The sequence below is a fragment of the Microcaecilia unicolor genome, chromosome 1 (assembly GCF_901765095.1).
Source record: "Microcaecilia unicolor chromosome 1, aMicUni1.1, whole genome shotgun sequence".
Classification (NCBI taxonomy): Eukaryota; Metazoa; Chordata; class Amphibia; order Gymnophiona; family Siphonopidae; genus Microcaecilia; species Microcaecilia unicolor.
Window position 1 is genome coordinate 186,689,078 of NC_044031.1, and position 23,135 is coordinate 186,712,212.

General features: G+C 44.7%; 1 protein-coding gene across 3 annotated transcripts in view; it reads left to right on the plus strand.

The window, feature by feature from the left end:
- The window catches only part of TNFRSF11A (TNF receptor superfamily member 11a), a 174,366-nt gene that overhangs the window by 93,967 nt on the left and 57,264 nt on the right, over window positions 1-23,135 (plus strand). For 2 of the 3 annotated variants that reach the window (XM_030203243.1, XM_030203261.1), the window contains exons 6-8: window positions 2,932-3,008; window positions 7,632-7,742; window positions 18,830-18,882. In XM_030203243.1, coding sequence (XP_030059103.1) covers window positions 2,932-3,008; window positions 7,632-7,742; window positions 18,830-18,882 — 241 coding nt within the window. The remainder of the gene's footprint in view (window positions 1-2,931; window positions 3,009-7,631; window positions 7,743-18,829; window positions 18,883-23,135) is intronic. The other variant, XM_030203251.1, reaches the window with a different exon arrangement.

Below are 23,135 nucleotides of genomic sequence, written 5' to 3' on the forward strand. Positions count from 1 at the left end.
ACATTGGTAAAGATGTAAAAAGACTGGAAGTGGTGCAAAGAAAAGCTACAAAAATGGTATGGGATTTGCGTTGCACACCATACAAGGAGAGACTTGCCATCCTGAACATGTATACCATGCGAAACGGGTGGCATGATACAGACGTTCAAATATTTGAAAGGTATTAATCCACAAACAAACCTTTTCCGGAGACGGGAAGTTGGTAGAATTAGAGGACATGAATTGAGGTTGAAGGGGGGCAGATTCAGGAGTAATGTCAGGAAGTATTCTTTCACGGAAAGGGTGGTAGATATGTGGAATGCCCTCCCGCAGGAGGTGGTGGAGATGAAAACGGTAATGGAATTCAAACACGCGTGGGATAAACACAAAGGAATCCTGTTTAGAAGGAATGGATCTACGGAATCTTAGCGGAGATTGGGTGACAACGCCGGTAATTGGGAAGCAAAACCGGTGCTGGGCAGACTTCTACGGTCTATGCCTTGATCATAACTGAATAGATAGGGATGGGCTGGAGTGTAAGTTTTAAGGGGCTTCGATGTTAGCTTCAGAACTTTAAGTACAAGAACAGTACTGGGCAGACTTCTACGGTCTGTGTCCTGAGAACGGCAAGGACGAATCAAACTCGGGTATACATATAAAGTATCACATACCATGTAAAATGAGTTTATCTTGTTGAGCAGACTGGATGGACCATTCAGGTCTTTATCTGCTTTCGTTTACTGTGTTACTATGTATTTTGCATAATAGTATCTGAGAGAAGTGATTCTCTGAAGTGTGAACACCATTGAGAAGAGATGTTTGGTTCAATAGGTAAAACACAGGGTGAGTCTGACCTAGAAGCATACAGTAGTCAAAGCCTGTGAAACTCATCTGATCTGCCCAGTTCCCATTCGTATTGTAAGATCACATATCCTATTTGATCTCTGTCCTTTTCCTTGATTCTCTGCACCTATGCATTGCGAGGCCGGCTAACTCCCACATTTGGTGGTAAGCCTGGGTATTCAATGCCGGGCCATTTCCGGTGTCGAGCATTGAATATCCAGTTGGCTGGTTTAAACTTAACCGGCGAAACCAATATTCAGTGCTGGACGACTAAGTTTAAACTGGCCAATGATATGCCTGCTATTTCGGTGACCTGATTTGGCCACACGTTATAACCGGTTAGCCGCTAAGCACTGACTAGGAATATTCAGTGAGATATGACTCTATCTACACGATATGATACCCATAAGCGAGCCTTCTCCGGAGTAGTCCCCACACTCTGGAATGCGTTGCCTGAAAGGCTCCGCTTAACACAAGACTATCTCTACTTCAGGAAGCAGGTGAAAGCTTGGCTGTCCAACCAGGCCTTTAATGGAAGAAGTAACTAACTTGTTTGTTTCACTCACACACACAAGGAGTGACTCGGGCTGCACATACTACAGCAGGACATGTTTATCCACTTCTGCCCTAGCTGAGATAACATTTTATTATCTCTCTGACCTCATGTGCAACTTTCTTTAATTTAGTCACCTTATTTTCTAACTTTTCTTACTCTCTTACCTACCAGTCAACCCCATATCAGATATCAGTCCCAGTTATCTTACACCCTGCATTTAAAAAAATAAAATAAAATTTGATCATTTTAACACTTTATTAAAAAAACACATTCTGTTTAAGAATATAATATATTTCCCTTGCATTATTATTAATAATGAATCATTTAGGATTTTATTTTTGTTTTTCAACAATTTTTATTGATGATGTTGAAAACAACATACATAACAGTCAACATATTCAATATGCAGCCATATGTCTCATTACTATCAAGCCAAGCTAAGAAATCTATCAATTTCACCATCAACATTTATCCCTCTCCCCTCCCAGACTCCTCCCTCTTCCATATTTCAACAATTTTTATTGATGACTTAACATATTAAACAATCACCCTTCAGCATTCAGACAATAACAAGAATTTGTATCCAAAACCGTCTTTTTGAACAGTAGTCCCCTCCCCCACCCCATCCTACATCCCTTCCCTCCTCCTCCTATTATATTCAACATGTTTTATTAAGGTATCACAAAACAACCCAACCAAGATCCCCAGAGACAATTTAGGATTTTATTTTAGTTCAGCTGTGAATTTTAGTGTTCAGCGTGTCTTACACATGAACATTGTCTGTCAGGTGTGTCACAACAGAAGAAAGGTTGAGGACCACTGGTCTATATCCATCTCACAAACACATGCACACACTATGTATCTGATTCAAATTCTCAAGTATTTTCTTTATGGCCTAGAAGAAACCGAGGGGTGTAGTTAACTTGTTCGATTTTATGTAGTGAGACCTAGTTACTAATACCTGGGGTTAACACAAAGGGGCCCTTTTACTAAGCCATATAGGCATGTACGAGCGTCCTACATGTGTCAGTTTGAAGTTACCGCCAGGCTACTGCGTGGCCTAGGCAGTAATTTAATTTTTTAAACGCATGTCCGCTATATCATCCGGAAAATAAATTTTATTTTCTTGTGCTTGGCAGAAACCAGGCGGTAATCGTCATTCTACACGCGTAGACGATTACCGCGTGAGACCTTACCGCTAAGTCAATGAATGGAGGTAAGGTCTCAGACCCAAAATGGACGCGCGCCAATTTTTATTTTGCCGCATGTCCATTTTCGGCAAAAGTTTAAAAAAAAAAGACCTTTTTTACAGGTGCGCTGAAAAATAGATCTGCGCGCGCCCTAAACACACACTCTAGCGCAGCCCATTTTTCAGTGCACCTTAGTAAAAGGACCCCTAAAATAGCATGTCTTTAATGGTAGCCCATGTTGCTAACTTCCTCCCTGAATCATCAAAAAGATGAACTGTTTAAGCTGTTTTTGATGCTCATCTTTTTTACTTCAGAAATGTAGAATGAGTTTGAAAGCTTTCTTTCTGTTTTTCATTTTTGAAGTTGCTCAGCCTCAGGGAGAATAGAAAGAGTTCTTGGGACCACGAAGATGGATGCCTTTTGTGTGTATCCAGATCATGGTAAGTCCACAGATTTTTCAGTGAGTATGTTTAAATAGCTTATCAGTTGCTACATATCAAGACACCATGCTTTTTAAATGACCACATCTGCAAATAACCTTGATGTTGTAAAATAATTGTCAGTTTGATGCAAAGTGCATAGTAGATGGTTAAAACTTTAGAAAGGTTACAAATCCAAATGTTAAAAAACAAAAATCCAAACAACCCTGTTCTGTGAGCCTGTACCTTAATAATATATTCTAGCTGAGCTTCTTGAGTTTCTTTCACTGGACAGTTCAGATACAGGCCCAGAAGAATCTAGTCACTGACTCTTCTCTTATGTTGAGGCCTGTTGGCCATCAAAATGTCTTGCCATATCTGAGCACTGACTTGGAGCTTTGTGATTGATAGATGGGGCTTAGGCAGTTTATTATTTTTTTTTTCTGTTTATATGTATATAATTAGTTAGTGTTATGTTTTGTTTATTAATGGTATAAGCTTTGTTTAGGAGATGAGATTTTGAAATAACACAACCAGGGATACAAATTAGCTGGCTGATATTCAGCCCGCAGTGGCCAATGTTTTTAAGCTGAATGACATGGGCAGAATTAGCCCCAGTTATCCAATGCAGGACCATGTCCGGGCATTGGCATTGAATATCTGGGTCTAACTAAGTGATGGCCACCGGGTCTGGCAGGTCCTAGCCAATATTCAGCTAGGACTCACATAAGACACTTATGTGGGTCCCGGCTGAATATCGGCTGGGATCCACATAAGATTATCTGCCCATATCCTGACTCCCTTTTCTGGTTTTCCCTCCCACCCCTGGAACAGCATTACCTTCCCTTAACATCCTCCTCCCATCCCTGAATTTCGATTTCAGTTTTGGCACCAAAATCAACCTGAAATCCGGGTTCAGGTTTTGGCTGAAACTGCAAGTGCATTTTCAGCTGGAACTGAAACCTTCCCCCCCCCCCCCCCCCCCCCGTGATCACCCTCTGCCCTAGCCTCTCCCTTGCAGTCACTGTCCACACCGTATTTCCTCCCCTCGATCACTCTCCACCGCACGCTTCCCCACCCTCCCACCACCCCATCATCTGAAGCCCTCCCTGGACCTACCTTTAAAGCTCCTGTTGGTCTAGTGGGTCTTCAGGGCAAGTGTGATCCCCAATCACTCTTGCTTTTGCCCCTGCCAGGATGTCCCACGGCAGCCTTATGAGACTGTCATGGGATGTCCTGGCAGCTGTCTTGGGATTGGAAGCAGCATATGTAGAGGCTGAAAGGTTGTCACGAGAAATCCCAGTAGCAATTTTGTCTGCAGAACCGATGGGGACAAGAGTGCCTGGAGATTGCTCTTGCCCTGAAGACCCGCTAGAGGTCCCACCCAGGAGGTTTAAAGGTAGGCCCAGGGAGGGCGTTCAGGTGGTGAAAGAGAAGGAGGGGGTACTGAGAGTGATTTTAGGGGAGGGGCAGGTGGGCTGAGGGGGTGGGGCCACCAAGAGTGATCATGTGTGTGTGTGTGGGGGGGGGGGGGGTCATTTTCAGTTTCAGCTTTAATTGAACTGCAAGTCTGAGTTGCAGGTTTGATTTCGGTCGAAACCGAGAATCCCAGTTTCAGTCGGCTTCCTACTGCTGTCATCAGGAGCCAGAAGTGACACGGGAGCTGAGATATTACAGCTAGTATAGAATTAAAAAGGACAGCTGTCCAGACTGGCTCTCACATTTGCAGACCAACCTGGTCACCTTCATCCCCTCCCACTAAGAGGATGGAAGGAGCATGAGGCTAGACTGAGAGTACAGCAGAGCAAATCAAAGAAGAGCTACTCTGTTTCCTAAATCCTCCTGGTTTTTTCCTCTTCCCCTCCTATCCTGCAAGTAGCAGGAAGGAAAGGGGTATATGTCTGGAGTGGGCATGAGTTCAGTTTTGTCTGCATTTCTATTTTTAATTTGTAGTCACATTCTGAATGTGAGAATGTTTCTCTGTTCTTTATGCGTGACTATTGTGAAAGATTCTACTAGTGGGTAGTATGAGTAGCCCAACTTGTTCTGTTTTCTTAATAGGAGATATATTGCTAATAATAAATTTGAATTTTTAGTAAGCCTTTCCAAATAATGCTCAAAGTGACCTACATCATGTATAGAATTCAGGCTTAATATAGGGATAACGTTATAAGTAACCTGAACATGTAGAACGGTGTTTTATGTGCACCCCAACGCACCGGCCATACATGTAACTACCTTACATGTACCCCATTCTACTACAATATCACTTTGTATTCATTCATACCATGTATTTGTTCAGACTGTAATCGGCTAACATCGTTAATGATTATATGTAAGCCACATTGAGCCTGCAAAAGGTGGGAAAATGTGGGATACAAATGTAAAAAATAATAATAATATGAAATTGGCCCAGAGATACATGTGGAGTAAAGTAGACCCTCGGGAAATATAACATTATAATGTAAAAACTTCAAAGGTCCAAGAAAACAAACAGGCAATCGATCTACAAGATCCAGCATGGAAAAAAGAAGCAGTAGATCTAAAGAAACCTCCGAGATGTGCAAATTGTACAAAATGTTCAATTTATTCACCACTAAAATAATAAATACATACATTTATTATTTTAGTTGTGAGTAAATTGAACATTTTGTACAATTTGCACATCTTGGAGTTTTTTTGAGATCTGCTTCTTTTTTCTGTGCAAGATTTCAAATGGGCATGGTTTGGGCATGCCTGAAATATTTATATGTATTCCCCATTTAGATGAGAAATACACACATTGGTACCAAACATTTTCAGTGTTGGCTTTCACACCTGCCCCAAAGCATGCACAAGTGCTATCTTGAAAAGGCACGTGCAAAGACCGATGGTCTTACAACACCTCCCCTGACAGCATCACTACCAATCCCCGACTCCTCCCTGAAGCCCCTTTACCCATGAAATACCCCAACTGACCCCTCCCGCCTGAAGCCCCCCTGCCAATGAAGTACCCCAACTGACTCCTGCCTGAAGCCCCCCCCCCAAGCAATAAGGCATCCACACCCAGCTCTCCCATCAAAAGCCTTTATACAGTAAGGTATTCACCTTGAACTTACCCCATCCAGGCCAGCCCCCCCCCCCCCCCGAATCAAAGCCACAGAATATACTGAGGGCTCCCCCTGGTGGTCGGGGGGGGGGGGAGGAGTGATCCCTTTTTGCTCCTGCTCCTTAGGGCTCCAAATTCAAAATGGTACTGATTGATCCCCAGCAGTAGGCTTAGATTATAACTGCTGGACGTCAAGCTGCCAATGCCTGCCTCTGTGGGTCAGCCCTATGGAGCAGGAAAAAGTGGGGTTTTCTTTTGCTCCCTTGAGACCTCCAAACCCCTGGTATGTGCTAGGGTAATGGTGGGGTCTGCCCTGGCAAGAGGGGGTCTAGTGTTGATACCTTATTGCTCAGGAGCTTTGGGGGATGTGTGGAATACTCCACTAGAGCAGGGGCCTCATAGGGATTAGGGATGGTGTTGGACTGGTGCAGGAGGAAATCAGAGGAGGGAGGGGGTATGATGTTGAGAACAGCAACTGTAAAAAGCTGCTCCTACATAGAACTAGGGAAGCAGGCCACTCCCCCCCCCCCCCCCCCCCGTACAGCTTTTTACAATTTCTGCTTCCTTTAGACATACTGCCAATACATGTGCAGTTCTGCTGTCTTTGTAGGTATTTTAGAAAAGGCGTTGTGTTTGGCAGAGCCTTTGTGAAATGCAGGGAGAACTGTGCACGTCCCAACCTGGACATCTCAATTCCCCTCTCCATAACATATTTAAAATGAGCCTTCATGTCTACCCAAATATTTGAAGTTATGTATTTCTGGTTATCGACTATGTTGGGTAGATGAGCGTATAAATTCCAGTTGCCAAAGCCAGCACCAGCTCCTCCCCCTTGTCCTTCTTCTGGACCCTTCAACCCTGCTCCTAGCGCCACCCTCCTACCCAAGTCTATCCCTCCAAATGTCTCAGGCCTGTACCTGCCACTTCTTCTATCTGTGACCCCCTACCAGCCTTTAACCACCATGCTGTGCTTCCCCTGAACATTTCAAAATTCTATCAGGTTTTAGTGGCCACTACCTCTGATGATAGGCCATTAGGCATCTTATCAAAGAACTGCCTTCTCATGCTTCACCTATAATTCCTTACCTGTCATTTCACCTTATGACCCCATCCCTGAATTTATTGCTGTGTTGAAGACAACCCATTTGAGTTTTCTCAATGCCCCCCTACCCAACTCTTCTTTCCTTCATTGAACACACCCTAAGGGCCCTGTTTACTAAGCCACGCTAGAGGCGTGTTAGCATTTTAAGCATGCACAAATCAGTGTGTGCTAACTGTGTTGATGCCCATAATATTCCTATGGGCGTCTACAAGGTTAGCACACATTAAAAACGCTAGTGCACCTTAGTAAACAAGTCCCTAAATTAGTAAACCTTTCTATATAAATATATACCATTTTTTCTCACTGGACTCAGAGTTACTTAACATATCGAGACTTCTCTGTACCACATAAAAGTCTATAAAAACCATATTAATGACAGTAAGTTACAACAAGCATGATATGTAGCAAAGCTGGAGGTTTATTATGTGTCTTGTTCCTTTTCTTTCTTTTACAGAGCAGAGTAAAGTTTTGCAAATTGTGATTCCTTCTATCCTTTTTTTGTGTGTGACACTGGTGGTCGTCATCTTTGTTGTGTACCTTAGGAAGAAGGTGAAAGCAGTGACAGGTATGTCTAACAGTGGCTGCTTCTTATAATGTGATTAACAAAAAAAACAACCTGTCTTTTCTTAACTTGGGCGGAGCTGTCCTTTAAAACAGACGACAAAGAAGCTCCAGAGGACTCCTACAAAGAAGCATTTTTTTTTTAAAGAAATAAAAATCTTGAGTTCCTGCTGCATACTGGTTTATGGGGTCATTCTCTGGAGAGACAGAGTTTGAATCATTTCAGCTTTGGGCTGCAGTCCTGCTTTTCTAAAAGAAAATGAAGTTACAAGTTCCGAAATGTAATGGAGCAAAATTAAATCTGGCACAGTCTGGCCCTGATGACCTGGTGTCATCTGGTAACCCTCTCTGTCTGAGTGCTGTGGAAAATCACTTCATAATGTCACGGGACTGTCATATCCCTTCTCTGCCAGTGTGAGAAGCTGAGCATGGAGAAGGAACTGAAAAGAGAAAAGAAATGTGTGTTATATCTACATATTTTAAATGCAAAAAAAAAAGTAAAACAGATTCCACATTTAGGAAGGTCATACAAAGGGTATCCAAACTATAAAATGTGCCACGAATGGTTAGAAAAAGCTTTTTATTTATTTATTTATCGGGATTTATTAACTGTCTTTATGAAGATATTTATCCAAGGCAGTGCACAGCAGATACAGTTTAACATAAAACTTACAATTTTGTTAACAGCATAACAATAGTAAAATAACCAAGAATAAACATAAATACAATAAATGAGGTAAACTTGAAAACAGTAAATTGAAACCTAATAATAGAACTACTGTGAAACAGTATCAAAAATATATTTAACAGCACTGGAATTCAAATACGAGACATATAATACAATGTTAGCATAATAAAAATAATACACCTAATAAGCATGCATTAGAACATTCAACTAACATATATATGATACTAAAAATTTTCTACAATATGGCTTACCATATAGCTGAGGGACCAAGAGCAGATATATGATGGAAACAAGATACGTACTACAGAGTCAGCTGGGATAAATAAATGGGTGGCTAAACTTAAGCAAGTTCTTTGTACAGTTAATCAAGAGATAAGGAACTCATCTAAATTACAGTGTGTGTAGCAAGCTAGTCCAGGTGCAGAATGAGTGTATAAGTCAGTCACACTATGTATTAAAGGCTTGGGAGAAGAGCCAGGCTTTCACTTGCTTCCTGAAGTAGGGGTAGTCTCGAGTTACACGTAGCCCCTCTGGGAGTAAATTCCGGGGCGTGGGGGCTGCTCCTGAGAAGCCTCTCGCATCATACATTTTTTATTTGGATGGGACAGATAAACATCTGTGGATATATCAGAAAAAGAAAAACTCAAGGTGGTGAGATTGTCACAATAATAAATGAAAATAATAAGAAGAAATCTATCCTGACTGGCTACCTTGTGGTCACATTGTACAGTAGATTCTACCCCTCAAGTGTGGTTTTTTTTTCTTTTTTGAGACTGTCACTTTATCACCTACAAAAGGGCAGTTTGGTCCCTGGATTTGTGTATCCGAAATCCTTGAATTGATTTTTTTTACCAACAGGAAAAGGAAAAAGCACCCTACGTGACTAACACCTGGAATCAAAGTAGGGGGGACCAAAGAACTTCCAGCAGTCAAATGTGAAAAGATACACTTTCATTGGCAAAGCACCAGAGATAATAAGGATCCGACACAGGGCTGTGTTTCAGCAGAGAACCGCCTGCTTCACGGCTCACAAATGCTCTGTCAAGATGTGTCGGGAATAAAAAAAAAAGGTAAAGTTCCAAGTCCGGTAAAAACAGTGATCTTCAACTGGAAAGGTGTCAATATAAAACATCAAGCAGCTCGCCAGAGCAGTAAAGTCACAGAGGGGCCCTTTTACTAAGCCGCGTTGTTGCCTACGCCTGCCCAACACACGTCAGTTTTGAGTTACCGCCAGCTACCGCGTGGCCCTTGCAGTAATTTCATTTTTGACGTGCGTCCGCTACGTGCACTGGAAAGTATTTTCATTTTCTGGCACACGGGTGGTAATCGGCATTTTACGTGTGTAGATGTTACTGCCCGGTTACCGCGTGAGACCTTACCGCTAGGTTAATGGCTGGCAGGAAGGTCTCAGACCCAAAATGGACGCGCGGCAATTTTCATTTTGCTGCATGTCCATTTTCGGCAAAAAAAATTTTTTTTACAGGTGCGCTGAAAAATGATTCTGCGCACACCCAAAACACGCATCTACACTACCGCAGGCCATTTTTCAGCTTGGCTTTGTAAAAGGGACCCAGAGTGTGGTAAACATTGCTTCCAATACTTTGTTCTTTGACAGAGCATTTGTGACTCTTGAAACAGATGGTTCTCCGTCGAAACACAACCCCTTGTCGGGTCCTTTTTATCATTGGTGCTTTGCCAATAAAAGTGTATCTTTTCACGTTCGACTGCTGGAAGCTCTTTGGGCCCCCCTACTTTGATTCCAGGCACAGATTAAAATATAGTTATAATATGACCATTTTTCTACATTTTAGGTCACTTTCATCTTGCTTATTCCTGTTTACATGCCTACTCTATTTTTAATTTTATTATTATGTGCAAATAGACACATTTTCTCTTCTTTTTTTTTTTTTAATTTCTGTTTATTAGACTTACAAAGATACTGGTCACTTTTCGTTTCCCCCTCCTGTTATCTGCCATGTGCACATGTAGTTTACAGAATGTTGGCATTTACATGTGTCAGGGGTGCCAGTAATTGGCATTTACACGTGTAAGTGCTAGGCACTATTCTGCTGTTCACCAGAGTTGCATAGCATATAACTGCAAGGGGGTGTACACATGGGCGAGCCGTGACATGCGCAGCATATAGAACACTATCAGATGTGGGCATTGCATGGCACACGTAGAGGGGCATAATCGAATGGGGCACCCAGGTTTTCCTGAGGGCATTCCCACAGGATGGCCCCGTAAAGGGGCAGGGAAACCTCTATTATCGAAACAAGATGGACGTCCATCTTTTGTTTTGATAATACGGTCGGGGACGCCCAAATCTCAACATTTAGGTCGACCTTAGAGATGGTCGTCCCCAGTTTTCGGCGATAATGGAAACTGAGGACGCCCATTTCAAAAACGATCAAATCTAAGCCATTTGATTGTGGGAGTAGCCAGCATTCGTAGTGCACTGGTCTCCCTGACATGCCAGGACACCAACCGGGCACCCTAGGGAGCACTGCAGTGGACTTCACAAATTGCTCCCAGGTGCACTCCCTTACCTTGGGTGCTGAGCCCCCCAACCCAAACCCACTCCCCACAACTGTACACCACTACCATAGCCCTAAGGGGTGAAGGGGGGCACCTACATGTGGGTACAGTGGGTTTCGGGTGGGTTTTGAAGGGCTCACATTTACCACCACAAGTGTAACAGATAGGGGGGGTGGGCCTAGGTCTGCCTGCCTGAAGTGCACTGCACCCACTAAAACTGCTCCAGGAACATACTGCTGTCATGGAGCTGGGTATGACATTTGAGGCTGACAAAAAAAAATGTTTAATTTTTTTTTAGGGTGGGAGGGGGTTAGTGACCACTGGGGGAGTAAGGGGAGGTCATCCCCGATTCCCTTCGGTGGTCATCTGGTCAGTTCGGGCACCTTTTTGATGCTTGGTCGTGAAAAAAAATGGACCAAGTAAAGTCGACCAAATGCTCATCAGGGACGCCCTTCTTTTTTCCATTATCGGTTGAGGACGCCCATGTGTTAGGCACGCCCCAGTCCCGCCTTCGCTACGCCTCTAACACCCCTCCATGAACTTTGGTCATCCCTGCGACGGACTGCAGCTGAGGGCGCCCATAATCGGCTTTCGATTATGCCAATTTGGGCGACCCTGAGAGAAGGACGCCCATCTCTCGATTTGTGTCTGAAGATGGGTGCCCTTCTCTTTCGAAAATGCCCCTGTTAGTTAAGCCATTAGCCTGTCGGAAGTGGACATGCTTAAATTTTGGTGTGCCAGTGAGGTTTTGCACGATTATTCTGTAATGGCTTGGTTGCGCTCAAGTGCTGATGTAGAACTGGTTCCAAGCGCCCCCCATTGTGGCGCCTGCATCTTGGCACCAAGTGATAGAATCACCCCTTTTTTCTTGAACAGAGTGACTCCATTCACTACCACTCCGAGTCCTGTTCTCTAGTCAGTTTTTCAAATAATTTCTAAAATTGCTTCTTATTCTCAACCTGGCTAGTTTGTTCAATAGTCTTCTCTATGGAACAGTGTCAAGGGTTTTAATGAGATCCAAATTGGCCACAGCCCTGATCTGCCACTCTAGTCATTTGCAACTTGATTTGCCAAAATGCCCTACTCTTACTGCATGTTATCAGGCATTACCATTTAATAGGCCGTACTGGGGGGGGTCACGTGATGCCTGCTACCTAGAAGGCAGCAAAGAAGAGAGGCTCCGCAATCCTCCCATCTATATCAGCTAATAGTACCAGACTAACAGGCTGCGATTTGGGGGAGAGTCGTGGCTAGAGAAGAGGACTCACCTTGGCAGTCGATTGAGGGAGTCCCCCGCGAGGTATGCCCACCAGAGCCCCCAAAAAGTTGTCTAAAGCAACGAGTAACCGCATGGACAAAATGGCGGGGGAATCACCTAAGCAGGCAACACTGGTGATTCCAACAACAGACTGGGCGCAGGAGATCTCCCGGTCTGTATCGGCAGCACTGGAGGACAAATTAAACAAATTGCAGTCCGCTGTAGACGAAATAAATGAGAAGTTTGACTCACATACGACCCGCATCGCGGAGGTGGAACACCGGATCTCCGCCAGAGAAGAGGAGGCGCAGGCCGTTGCAGCGCAAGTCGCCACTCTTCAAAAGAATATCACGGAGTTGCAAGAGAAGGTAGAAGAGCATGAAAATCGGGCGCGACGAAATAATCTGCGGGTGATCGGGCTGCCTGAAACCGTGTCCGACAAAGGCCTGTATGACTTCTTTGTAAAATGGCTACCAAACCACTTAGGCCTGGCGGAACAGGAGGGCTATTTCTGCTGTGACAGAGCACACCGTATTGGAGCACGAGGCGAGGGGAACACAAGACCCCGGACGGCAATAGCCCATTTCATAAACTGGCAGGCGAAGGAGAGGATTTTAAAAGCGGCAAGAATGAAGGAAGCGCTCCTCTACGAGGGACATCGCTTGATGCTATTTAATGATTACTCCATGCGCGTGGCCCTAATGAGGAAGGCAATGGCGCCTATATGTACTGCTCTTTACAAAAAGGGGGTCAGATTCGCGCTGCTTTATCCGGCCAAGCTGAGGGTCTGGGTGGATGGGAAGAATCAGCTGATAAACGATGTGGCTGGAGCGAAGGTTTTTTTGGAAAAATGTAACCAGGAGAAGGCTGCAGAACACCCAGAGCCGGAATAGCAGAGAGCTGTGGACAGGGACGGTGAGGCATGATGCAGAGAGTGTTATCGCCATGCTGACAAGGGGACTGCGGACATTTTGCCTGGCTTCGAGAGGCTAAGAAGTGAACAATGTCTACTGATATAGCAGGAAGCCAGAGCACAACCTATACTCAAGATCCCGGGAAGAAACGGAGTGGGGACCAGCGCAGTACCTGAGAGAAAATGCTTATCTGATCATCTCTGTGAATATGTTTCTGTTTTTCCCTTTTGGGGTTTGTTGGGCAGTTATGAGACAGTCACAGTTTTAGAAAAGGGGGAAGCAGAAACAAAAACAAAAAAAAACAAAAAAAAGTATGGTTTGGTATTGTTTTGAATTAAACTAGTTAGGGTGGGGGGAGGGGTTGGATGTCCTTTCTTTAAGCTGTTGTGGGTAGGTGAAGGATGTGGGGAAGTACTTTGGGAGGGAGGGATAGACAGGAGATGGGGGGTAGGAGGGAGCGAGGGAGGGAGGAGGGTGGGGAGAGGAATGAGTGTGTGTGTGATTGGTGTGTGGAAGTGAGTGGAAGAGGGGTGGGCAGGGGGGGAGTAAAGGGAACACAAAATGGAACTAAGATTCAGGCTCTGATCCAAGGAGGAGGGGGACGGAGAGGAGTGTGGGAGAGAAATGGAAGGTCTCTGAAGGGGCGGCGAGAGGGAATTCACTGGCTTAGCTGGGAGGCCAGTGAATGGAATACTAACATAATGATAACAAGGAATCCCAACTATGGTGCCAATGGTTAATCTGAAAGTGGTCACTCTTAATGTAGACGGGCTTCATTCTCCGGTTAAGAGAACGAAAGTGCTCTCCTGGCTGAAAAGGGAGAGATCCGACATAGCTTTCCTCCAGGAGACACACTTGAACATAACAGAACACCAAAAACTCCGGAGGAGTTGGGTAGGAGAGGTAGAATATGCTTCATACAACTCTAGGCAAAGGGGGGTGGCTATTTTGATACATAAGCAACTGCCCTTTAAAACACAGAAAGTGATTGCGGATAAGGAGGGTCGATATGTGCTGGTACTGGGAGACCTCTGGGGACAGAGTATCTTACTGTGTAACATTTATGGACCCAACATTTACTCCCATAGATTCTTCTCAGAGTTAGTGGCTAAAGTGGTGCCCTTCCCGGACTGTCACATAGTGATGGGGGGAGACTTTAACTGTGTAGCGGACCAGACGGTGGATTGTAAACCCAGGAAGCTAAGGGGGGGGAATTGGGGGAGCAGAGGGGTAAATTTTTTATCATCCCAGCTAGGGCTGGTGGATATATGGAGACTTTTGCACCCACACGATAGCGAATTTACCTTCTATTCCCACCCGCATAACACCTACTCCCGGATTGATTATCTGCTTACCACACCATCTCTGCTTTCTAGGTCCTCTGGGGTTCACATAGTGGATTGCGCCCTTAGTGATCACTCAGCAGTTACTATGACAATATCTTTTGCAGGGGGAAGGGAAGAGAGGGTGTGGAAGTTTCATCCTTCACTGTATCATGACAAAGAATTCAGGGAATACATACGAACTAAGTGGATAGATTATCAAACATATAATCAAACAACGGATGTAGATGTCGGCATGTATTGGGAAGCATCGAAAGCGGTGATGAGGGGTCACATAATAGCTTACACCGCGGGGAAAAAGAAGGAAAGAGAGGCAGACCTGCTGAGACTGTCTAGTGAATACCATCAATTGAGAAGAACACATATAGGTACTATGAATGCAAGAGATCGCTCACGCTTATTAGAGGTTAGACACCAGATAGACGACATCTTGAATCAGAGGGCGCAACGGGATATATACTTCCAACGTTTTAAACTATTCAAATGGGGGAATAAAGCTGGGAAACTACTGGCAACACTGGTCAGGCCATATCGTAAAAGGCAAACCATTACAGCTATCAGGGATGAGACAGGGATAGAACACACCACAGATAAACATATTACACAACAATTCGTCACCTATTACAGCTCCTTATACGGGGCAAGAGGGTTTGACTCCGAAGCATGCGAGGGGTTCTTTCAAGATATTTGCATACCTACACTTACACATGACCAATTACAAACCCTTAATGGTCCTATAGTGGAACAAGAGATCAGACAAGCCATCAAGTCTTTAAAGCTGACCAAGGCGCCAGGACCAGATGGCTATGGCCCAGAATATTATCGAATAATGGTGGACTTGGTGGCGGGCCCCCTGGGAGATTGGTTCAATGGGATTGTGGAGAACAACTTACCTATACAAAACAATATGGCCCATATAGTACTAATACCAAAGCCGGGCAAAGACTTAAATCAGGTGGGCTCATACCGACCCATTTCGCTGCTAAATCAGGATATTAAAATCCTGGCTGCCATAATGGCTCGGCGAATGAACGGGGTGATCTCTTCCTTGGTTCATGAGGACCAGGTGGGATTTGTCCCGGGAAGGCATGCCTCGATGAATATTATGAGAGCCCTCCTGGCTATACAGGAATGTAGGGGCAGAGGGGGCCTGGAAGGGATTGTGGGGTTGGATATGGAAAAAGCGTTCGACAGCATTTCGTGGCAGTATTTGTTTTGGGTCCTGAACCGTTATGGCATATCAGGGGCATACATATCTTGGATTAAAGCGCTTTACACCCTCCCTGTGGCCAGATTGCTGCTCAATGGCACACTTACAGAGAGTTTCCCCTTACAACGGGGAACCCGGCAGGGATGCCCCTTGTCACCGCTTCTTTTCTTGCTAGCTATAGAACCGTTAGCAATAACAATCAGGGAAACAAGGGCCATGAGGGGGATCAGGGTGGGCAGAAGGGAATTTAGAGTAAATCTATTTGCAGATGACATCTTAGTATACCTGGCTAATGGGCCTAGGGATCTCCCCCGGGTGCTGGCAATAATAGGTGATTTCGGGGATATATCGGGGCTGCGGGTCAACTGTTTAAAATCAGAGGTGCTCCCGTTATCAGGAAGCACTACAGACCCGGGCTGGTCGGGATTGCCAATACCCCTAGCACGAGGAGCTATGAGATATCTGGGAATCTTTCTTAGTGTTAATACATTGATATTCTACAAAAAGAATGTGGTCGATATAATAGAAAATATCAGGAAGCTGTGTGACAGATGGAAGCACTTGCCGCTTTCCCTGATGGGCAGAATAGCCCTAGTTAAAATGGTTTTGCTGCCAAAGATCTTATACCCATTACAAGCGGCTCCCATATGGCTGTTAAGGAGAGACGAACGTTTATACCGATCTATCATACGTTCCTTCATTTGGCAGGGGAGGGGAGCACGGATAGGGCACCAGAAGCTCTCTCTGAGTAAGAACGAGGGAGGCCTGGCACTGCCTGAACTACGCCTATATAACGTGGCGGCACTTATGCGAATTATTTTTGAGGGAATGACGGGTACTTATCGGTTTTTGCCGAGCGGAGGACTGGAGGATTGGAGTGCCCCATGGTCATTCATAAATCTTATACATATGAGGCCTAGTAATATATATGACACAGCAGGGAGATTGACCTTTTTGCAACCTCTGCGGAGGGCGTGGGCATGGTGGAGAGGGCATCAGAACCGAGCACCAGAGGCATCTCCCTTCCTGGGGTTGGTGGGCAATGCAGATTTCCCGGCAGGCCTAGGATATTCTATATTTGACAAGTGGAAGGAGAAGGGATGTGTGATGCTGATCCATCTCATGGCACAAGGGCAGGAACAGTTAGAATCCTTTGATCAGCTGAAGGAGAGGTGGGATTTCCCCAATAAGCATTTACTACAATATCTTCAAGCACGGCATTATCACACTTCTTTACAACGGATACACGGAGATCGATGGCTGTGGGGGCCAATGGACAAGATTTTATTGAGTATACCGTACAAGGCGAACAGCCTATCCACATGGTATAAAATATTGCAGATGCATAGGCCTCTGGGAGGGATGGAAAGATTGATGGACCAGTGGAACAGAGAGTTGAATAGAAACTACACGATAAAAGAATTTAGTAAGCTTTTTTCCAATATCTATGATATGGTTAAAGTAGCAAACCTGCAAGAAACCCAATACAGGATATTGCACCGAGCATACATTACAAAGGCTAAGGGGGCAGTCATGGGACTCTGGGGAGAGGGTCAATGCACCAAATGCCAGACAGGGTGGGGGACTTTTATTCATTCCTTTTTAGAATGCCCGTCTCTTTCACTGTGGAATCAGGCATTTCAGGTGATTAAACAAGTCACAAATAGACAAATAGAGTGGGATTATGCAACCTTACTGTTGGGAGACCAAGACCTTCTGATTGCCCAGGGCCTTCCTAAGTCACATAGGAGATTTATATATACATCCCTCTTATTGATCAAAAAGACCATTCTACAATTTTGGATACAACCAGACCACCCCCCGGTAGAAGTGTGGTACAATAAAATGAGAATGGTGGGCGAGAACGAGTGCCGTATCTATGCCACCTCAGCAAAGCTTGCTATCAGGCAATATCGTGGTCTGTGGACAGCCTGTTTAAAAGTGCTACCTTTACAGGGCAATGAGGGAGGGGGGGGGGGGAAGGGAATGGGAGGGTATGAGGGGAGCGTTTGGGATAGCTGTTGAGTTCTGGAGTGGGATAAAGTGCTGAGTGTGTAGTATGATTGGGGAAGGGGAATAAAACAGAAAATGCAGTGTGTAGTGCGAACCAGGCCAATGATTTATGGTTAGATGTTTTGTAAGCTTCAAAATGGAGTCTTTATGTGTTACTGTACATACATAACTGGAAGTTTTGGATATGTCTGAGTGAGCACTGCTGTACTGTGTTAATAAAAATAAATATAAAAAAAAAAATAGGCCGTACTGGAAATAATGAGAAAGATGGCTAATAGCATGCATCATTGCAGTGTGAAGCGGCACACAACTTTAAACTTATCCTGTTCTGAAACCATATTGCCTGTGATGCTCTAGCTCACTTTTTTCAAGATATTGCACTTCTGTCTCCTTCAGTGTTGCTTCCATTGCCTTCCCCAGCACTGAACTTAAACTAACAGGTCTGTGGTTTTTCACTTCCTTCTTGTTTCCACCATCGTGGAAACATCAGTTCTGCTCCTGTTCCTTGTGAAAAGTTGAACTGAGCTGCTGGAGGTACAGAGCAGGGGCGTAGGTAGACACCCAATTTTGGGTGGGCCTGGGCCCAAGATAGGTGGGCAGAACTCCACCCTGTCCCACGAGTGATTTGGTCTCTCCCTCTCTCACCTGCATGCGATATGGTCTCTTAAACATCCCCCCTTCCCTGCATACCTTTTAAATAGCAGATTTTCACTGGCAGCGAACAGCAACTAATACGCACTGCTCATGTTGGCTCCACAGCCTTCTCTCTGATGCAACTTCCTGTTTCTACATAGGCGGGAATACATCAAAGGGAAGGCTGTGGGGCTGGTGTGAACAGTATGTGTCAGTTGCTGCTCGCTGCAGGCCAAGATCTTCTATTTACAAGATATGCAGGAGGGACAGTTGTTGGGAGTTTTCGGCTGGTGGGGCTTGGGGATCCCTGCCAGCCACATCATAGGTGTGCTGCTACTGGGTGGGCCTGAGCTCGAGTGGGTGGGCCTGGGACCACCCTTGGCTACACCACTGGTACAGAGGCAAGCAATAAATGTGGAATGATTTAACAGAGATGCTCTAATTAATTGAGTAAAGATTTCTGAACGTCTCAAATGCCATGTTTTTTTCTGCAGCAGATGTGCAGAACTGGGTTAATGAAGCATGCAACAGCATAAGAGGAAATAAGGTATGGTGGTTTCATTTCACAATGAAAGTTTTTTATACTTGTCTCTGTGTTTTACTTTCTCGTCTTCACATTCTGACTCTTGCAGAGACAGGATAGTTTATTGACCAGCTGCCATAAGAAATACTGAAGACTTGTGAACAGATTGCTGGATACACTTCATTGTTAAAAACAGATATTCATCCAAACAAAAATGTCAATTGTGATTAATTTGCAGAGTTAAAAACACTGGGGTCAATATTCAGCCCATGATGGTAAGTGTCTTGTAAGCTGCTCATAACTGCAGGCTGAGCTAACCCTGACCTCTGGCACTGAATATCCGGGCTAATGCGGCAACCCAGAAACTAACCATGTACTGGCTGAGATTCAGACCGGTGCATGGTTAGCTTGGCAGATAAAGTTAGGACAGCCTTTAAGCTGGCCTAACTTTATCTGCTCACTTAACTTATTAGTGGACTGAATCTTGCTGCTAACCAGTTAAGTGCTGGCTGCGCCCCTAGATTGCCCCTAACAAAGCCGGTTAGAACTAAATTCAGTAAATGGTGCCCAAATTCAGGCGTCAAAAAAATGTGTACTGAGAGCTATTCTATAAATGCCCCTCTTGAGTTGGATGCCATTTATAGAATAGTGCGTAGTGCTGTGATCCATGCCCAACTTTTAGGCACAAGGATTTGCACCAACTGAACCCTGGCATAAATCCCTGCACCTAAATTAGGCGCGGACACTGTTCCCTCCAAGCTGAGTGGAGGTCCTCCAGCTGCATTGCTGCCAGTGGGTGGTGGTGCTTCTTCAATATTGTGCTTTCGATCACTAGGAACAGGTAGATCCTCTGGAGTCCTGCAGAGCTTGCCTGTCCCTCACTATTGAAAATGTGATATTGAAACAGCACCATCTGCTGGCAGGAATGTAGTTGGAGGACTCCCGCTCAGCTTAGAGGGAACAGTGGGTGTGGATTCCACCAATTCTGTAATAGTGTGCGCATGTGCGCATCTTAAGTAAATGGCCCCAACCCGCCCATGCCCCTCCCATGGCCACACCCCCTTTCCAGTTGTGTGCCAAAGGATTTACCTGCGCATCTTTATAGAATAGTGCATCGCAAGATGCGTGCGTAACTCCAAACTTTTGTCAATGCCAATAATTGATAGCACCTAATTATTGGCACGAATAGGCTCGTTACTTAATTACTTTGTGTGCGCAAATTGGGCATGACACGTAATTTTAAGTACCATTTATGGATTTCCCCTGCACGTGCTTTGGTGGGCAGAGGGGATATTCAGTGGCACTTATTGGGTGCTGGCTAGCTCAGCAGGGTTTAACCACAGAAGCCTTTTCTGCCCTGTTAAACGTTTTGAATATCGACCCCACTGACTCCTAATGAAGTGCAAGTGAAACACGTTAGAGTTGTGTATTGAGTTTGATGCTTCTTTTCCTTCATGAGTGTATTTTAACTTTGCAATTGTTTGTTTGTTTTTTTTTTAAATTTATATCAGGGTCCCTTATAAAGCAGCAAGAAAAAATATGAGAAATCCAGTTGACACATAGAAGTCTATTTACTAAAACGTGTTAAGGTATGGTTTTGGTGCGTGCAATTCACCAGACATACCCCACTAGGAAGAGCAGACACCCTACCAGTGGTGTCAAAGAGCTCTCAGGCCCAAATTCAAACCCAAGTCTTCTGCATGGCAGCATGCTGCACTGCCAGTGAGCCCCTGGGGTCAGTGTGGCATTCTCACATAGTGGCTGACATTCTTGATGAGCACTGATTTTACTTAATTTCTGGGTCTCATTTCAAAAGAGCTGCTTTTAGGTATGGTGTTTGCAGTTTTCAAAGCCATTCCTGTTAGTATTTACTTGCACAAGTTGGCTATCTCAAAAGTGCCCTCTTCAGGGCCACTTTAATCACCTATTGGACCCTGGGCAAACTTTTGTGGTTTTTCCCCCTCCCCCCTCCCAGTCCAGTGGCACAGCTTCCTTAGCCCCCTGCCAAAAGGAAATATGATATAAATGCGCAGAGCCATTGTCTAGGCCATGCTGCTCATGGCTCTGTTGGTTTTGCCCTTTAGAGACAGGAAGTCTATGTCAGAAGGGGGCAGGACCAACAGAGTCATCAGCTGTGTGGCCTAGACAGCAGCTCCACATTTTTATATCACTTTTTTCTTTGCTGGAAGCAGTGGGAGAGAGGTGGGGATAAGGAAGCCGCTGGACCAGAGATGCCTAGGGTGGTCCATCCCAAAGAGAGAGTGAATGCTAATGAGTGAGGTTTTTCTTGTGGTGCATTTGGGGTGTAAATTTGGCTGCTGGCTACTTTTATTGACAAGCAGTGTCTTTATGTGAATCTAAAAATGGATTTCTGTGTCATGGATGACGTTCCATATACCAACACGAAATCACAAACGTATCTATGGAAACAATTCAACTGTATTTAAAGGCTTCTGAAGAGGCAGTGTCTCATAATTTAAACCTGATCAGACATAATTCTACGATAATGACAACAATCTCAATACACATCAAATTCTGCAAAATCTTGTAAAATCTCATCTGATATTATAACAAACTAAAACTATATTAAAGTTTTGATGTACCCTCAGTAAGGCCAATGCACAATCCCTCCACTACAAAACACTATGCACAAACTTGTGCTAAAACCACATTTAGAATCTTACCATAACATAGCACTAACTCCCAGGACTCAAAAGAGCAACAACCTTATCCGTGAAAAGGCAGCACTGTACATATTACACTAGGCCCTAAAACACCAATACACCTCCTAGTGAGAAGCTAGAACAAATGGGACTGCTATAAATCTCTATACAGAAAGTGCATAGTAGTAGAATACTGCACAAAACACAGACCCTCAACAAATATGAAAAAAGGGACCACAGATCAGTAATAGCAAGCTGAAGGCAAAAGACTGAAACATACCCCCCCCCCCTTTTACAAAGCCGTGCAGTAATGCTGACTGAATGGGCTGTGTCAGCATTACAGCACCGGCAGCTGCTAGCGCAGCTTTGTAAGAAAAAAAGGGGGGGGGCATATAGAAATAGAAACTGAAATGCAAGATATCAAAGATGTGCATTTCCAAAATCTGATATATTCCAATTAAATAAATTCAAAATAAAATACTTTTTTCTACTTTTGTTGTCTAAGCATTTTATTTTTTCCCCATTCACTTTGGTCCCAGTGTCTTTTTCCTGCGTTCCTTGTTTTTTTCTGTTTTTTTGCAGGTCTCTGCCAATTTGATATTTCTTCTCTCTCCATGTCCACCATCCATGTTCCCTCTGCATCCCTATTTGTTCTGTCCAGTAATTCCGTTTTGTTTCTTTATACATATCCTCCCCTGCCTTTTATGAAGATATTTACTCAAGGCAGTGTACAGCCCCCCTCTGTGTGCCTATCTACCCTCCCTTTCAGCATGTACCCCCCTCTGTGCCCCTTTCTACCCCCTTTTAGTATTACCCCCCCCCCAGATCCCTATCTATCCCCATTTCATCATTACCCCCTCTGGGTCCCGAGCTATCCCTCTTTCAGCATTTCCCCCTTCTGGGTTCCTGTCTACCCTCCTTTCAGCACTGCCCCCTCTGTGTCCCTATCTCTCCCCCATTTCATCATTGCCTATCTGCATCCCTGTCCTTATAGTTCCTCTTCTCTATGTATCTGTTTACCCCATGTTCATTTTCTCCCCTCTATCTTCCTTTATTACCACACCCTGTAGCCAGCATCTTTCTGCTGCATCCCCCCCCCCCCCCCCACCCTTGCAGTGTGGCATCTCTCCCCCTCTCTGGTCTCTCACTCTTCCTGCTTTCTCCCCCTGCTCCCTAGAGAGTCCCGCATTTGTCCTTCTCTCTTCCTCCTACCCCCTTCCCTGTGGTCCTCTGTATCTTTTTTTTTTTTTTTTTTTACCATCGGCAGCAGCAGGGATTAAGACAGTCAACTTCTTGTTTCTGCATAGGTAAGAAGCACAGAGGGAAGACCCTGACACCAGCAGCCTATCTTAATTGCTGCTGCTGCCGCTGAGCCACTGATGACTGAAAAAGAAAATGGAGGACTGGGGGAAGGGAGGAGTGATAGAAAGGGAAGGGGCAGATGCAGGACTCGCCAGGGAAGAAATAGAGAGACAGAGACAGGGCTAAATTTACCAATGGGTAATTGTGTGGATGGGCCCCCTTTTTGCAGGGACCCAGGGCAGCTGCCCCTTTTACCCATTGGTAAAAGTGGCCCTGGCCCTCTGCCAAGCCATCTAAAAGTATGCAGCGTTC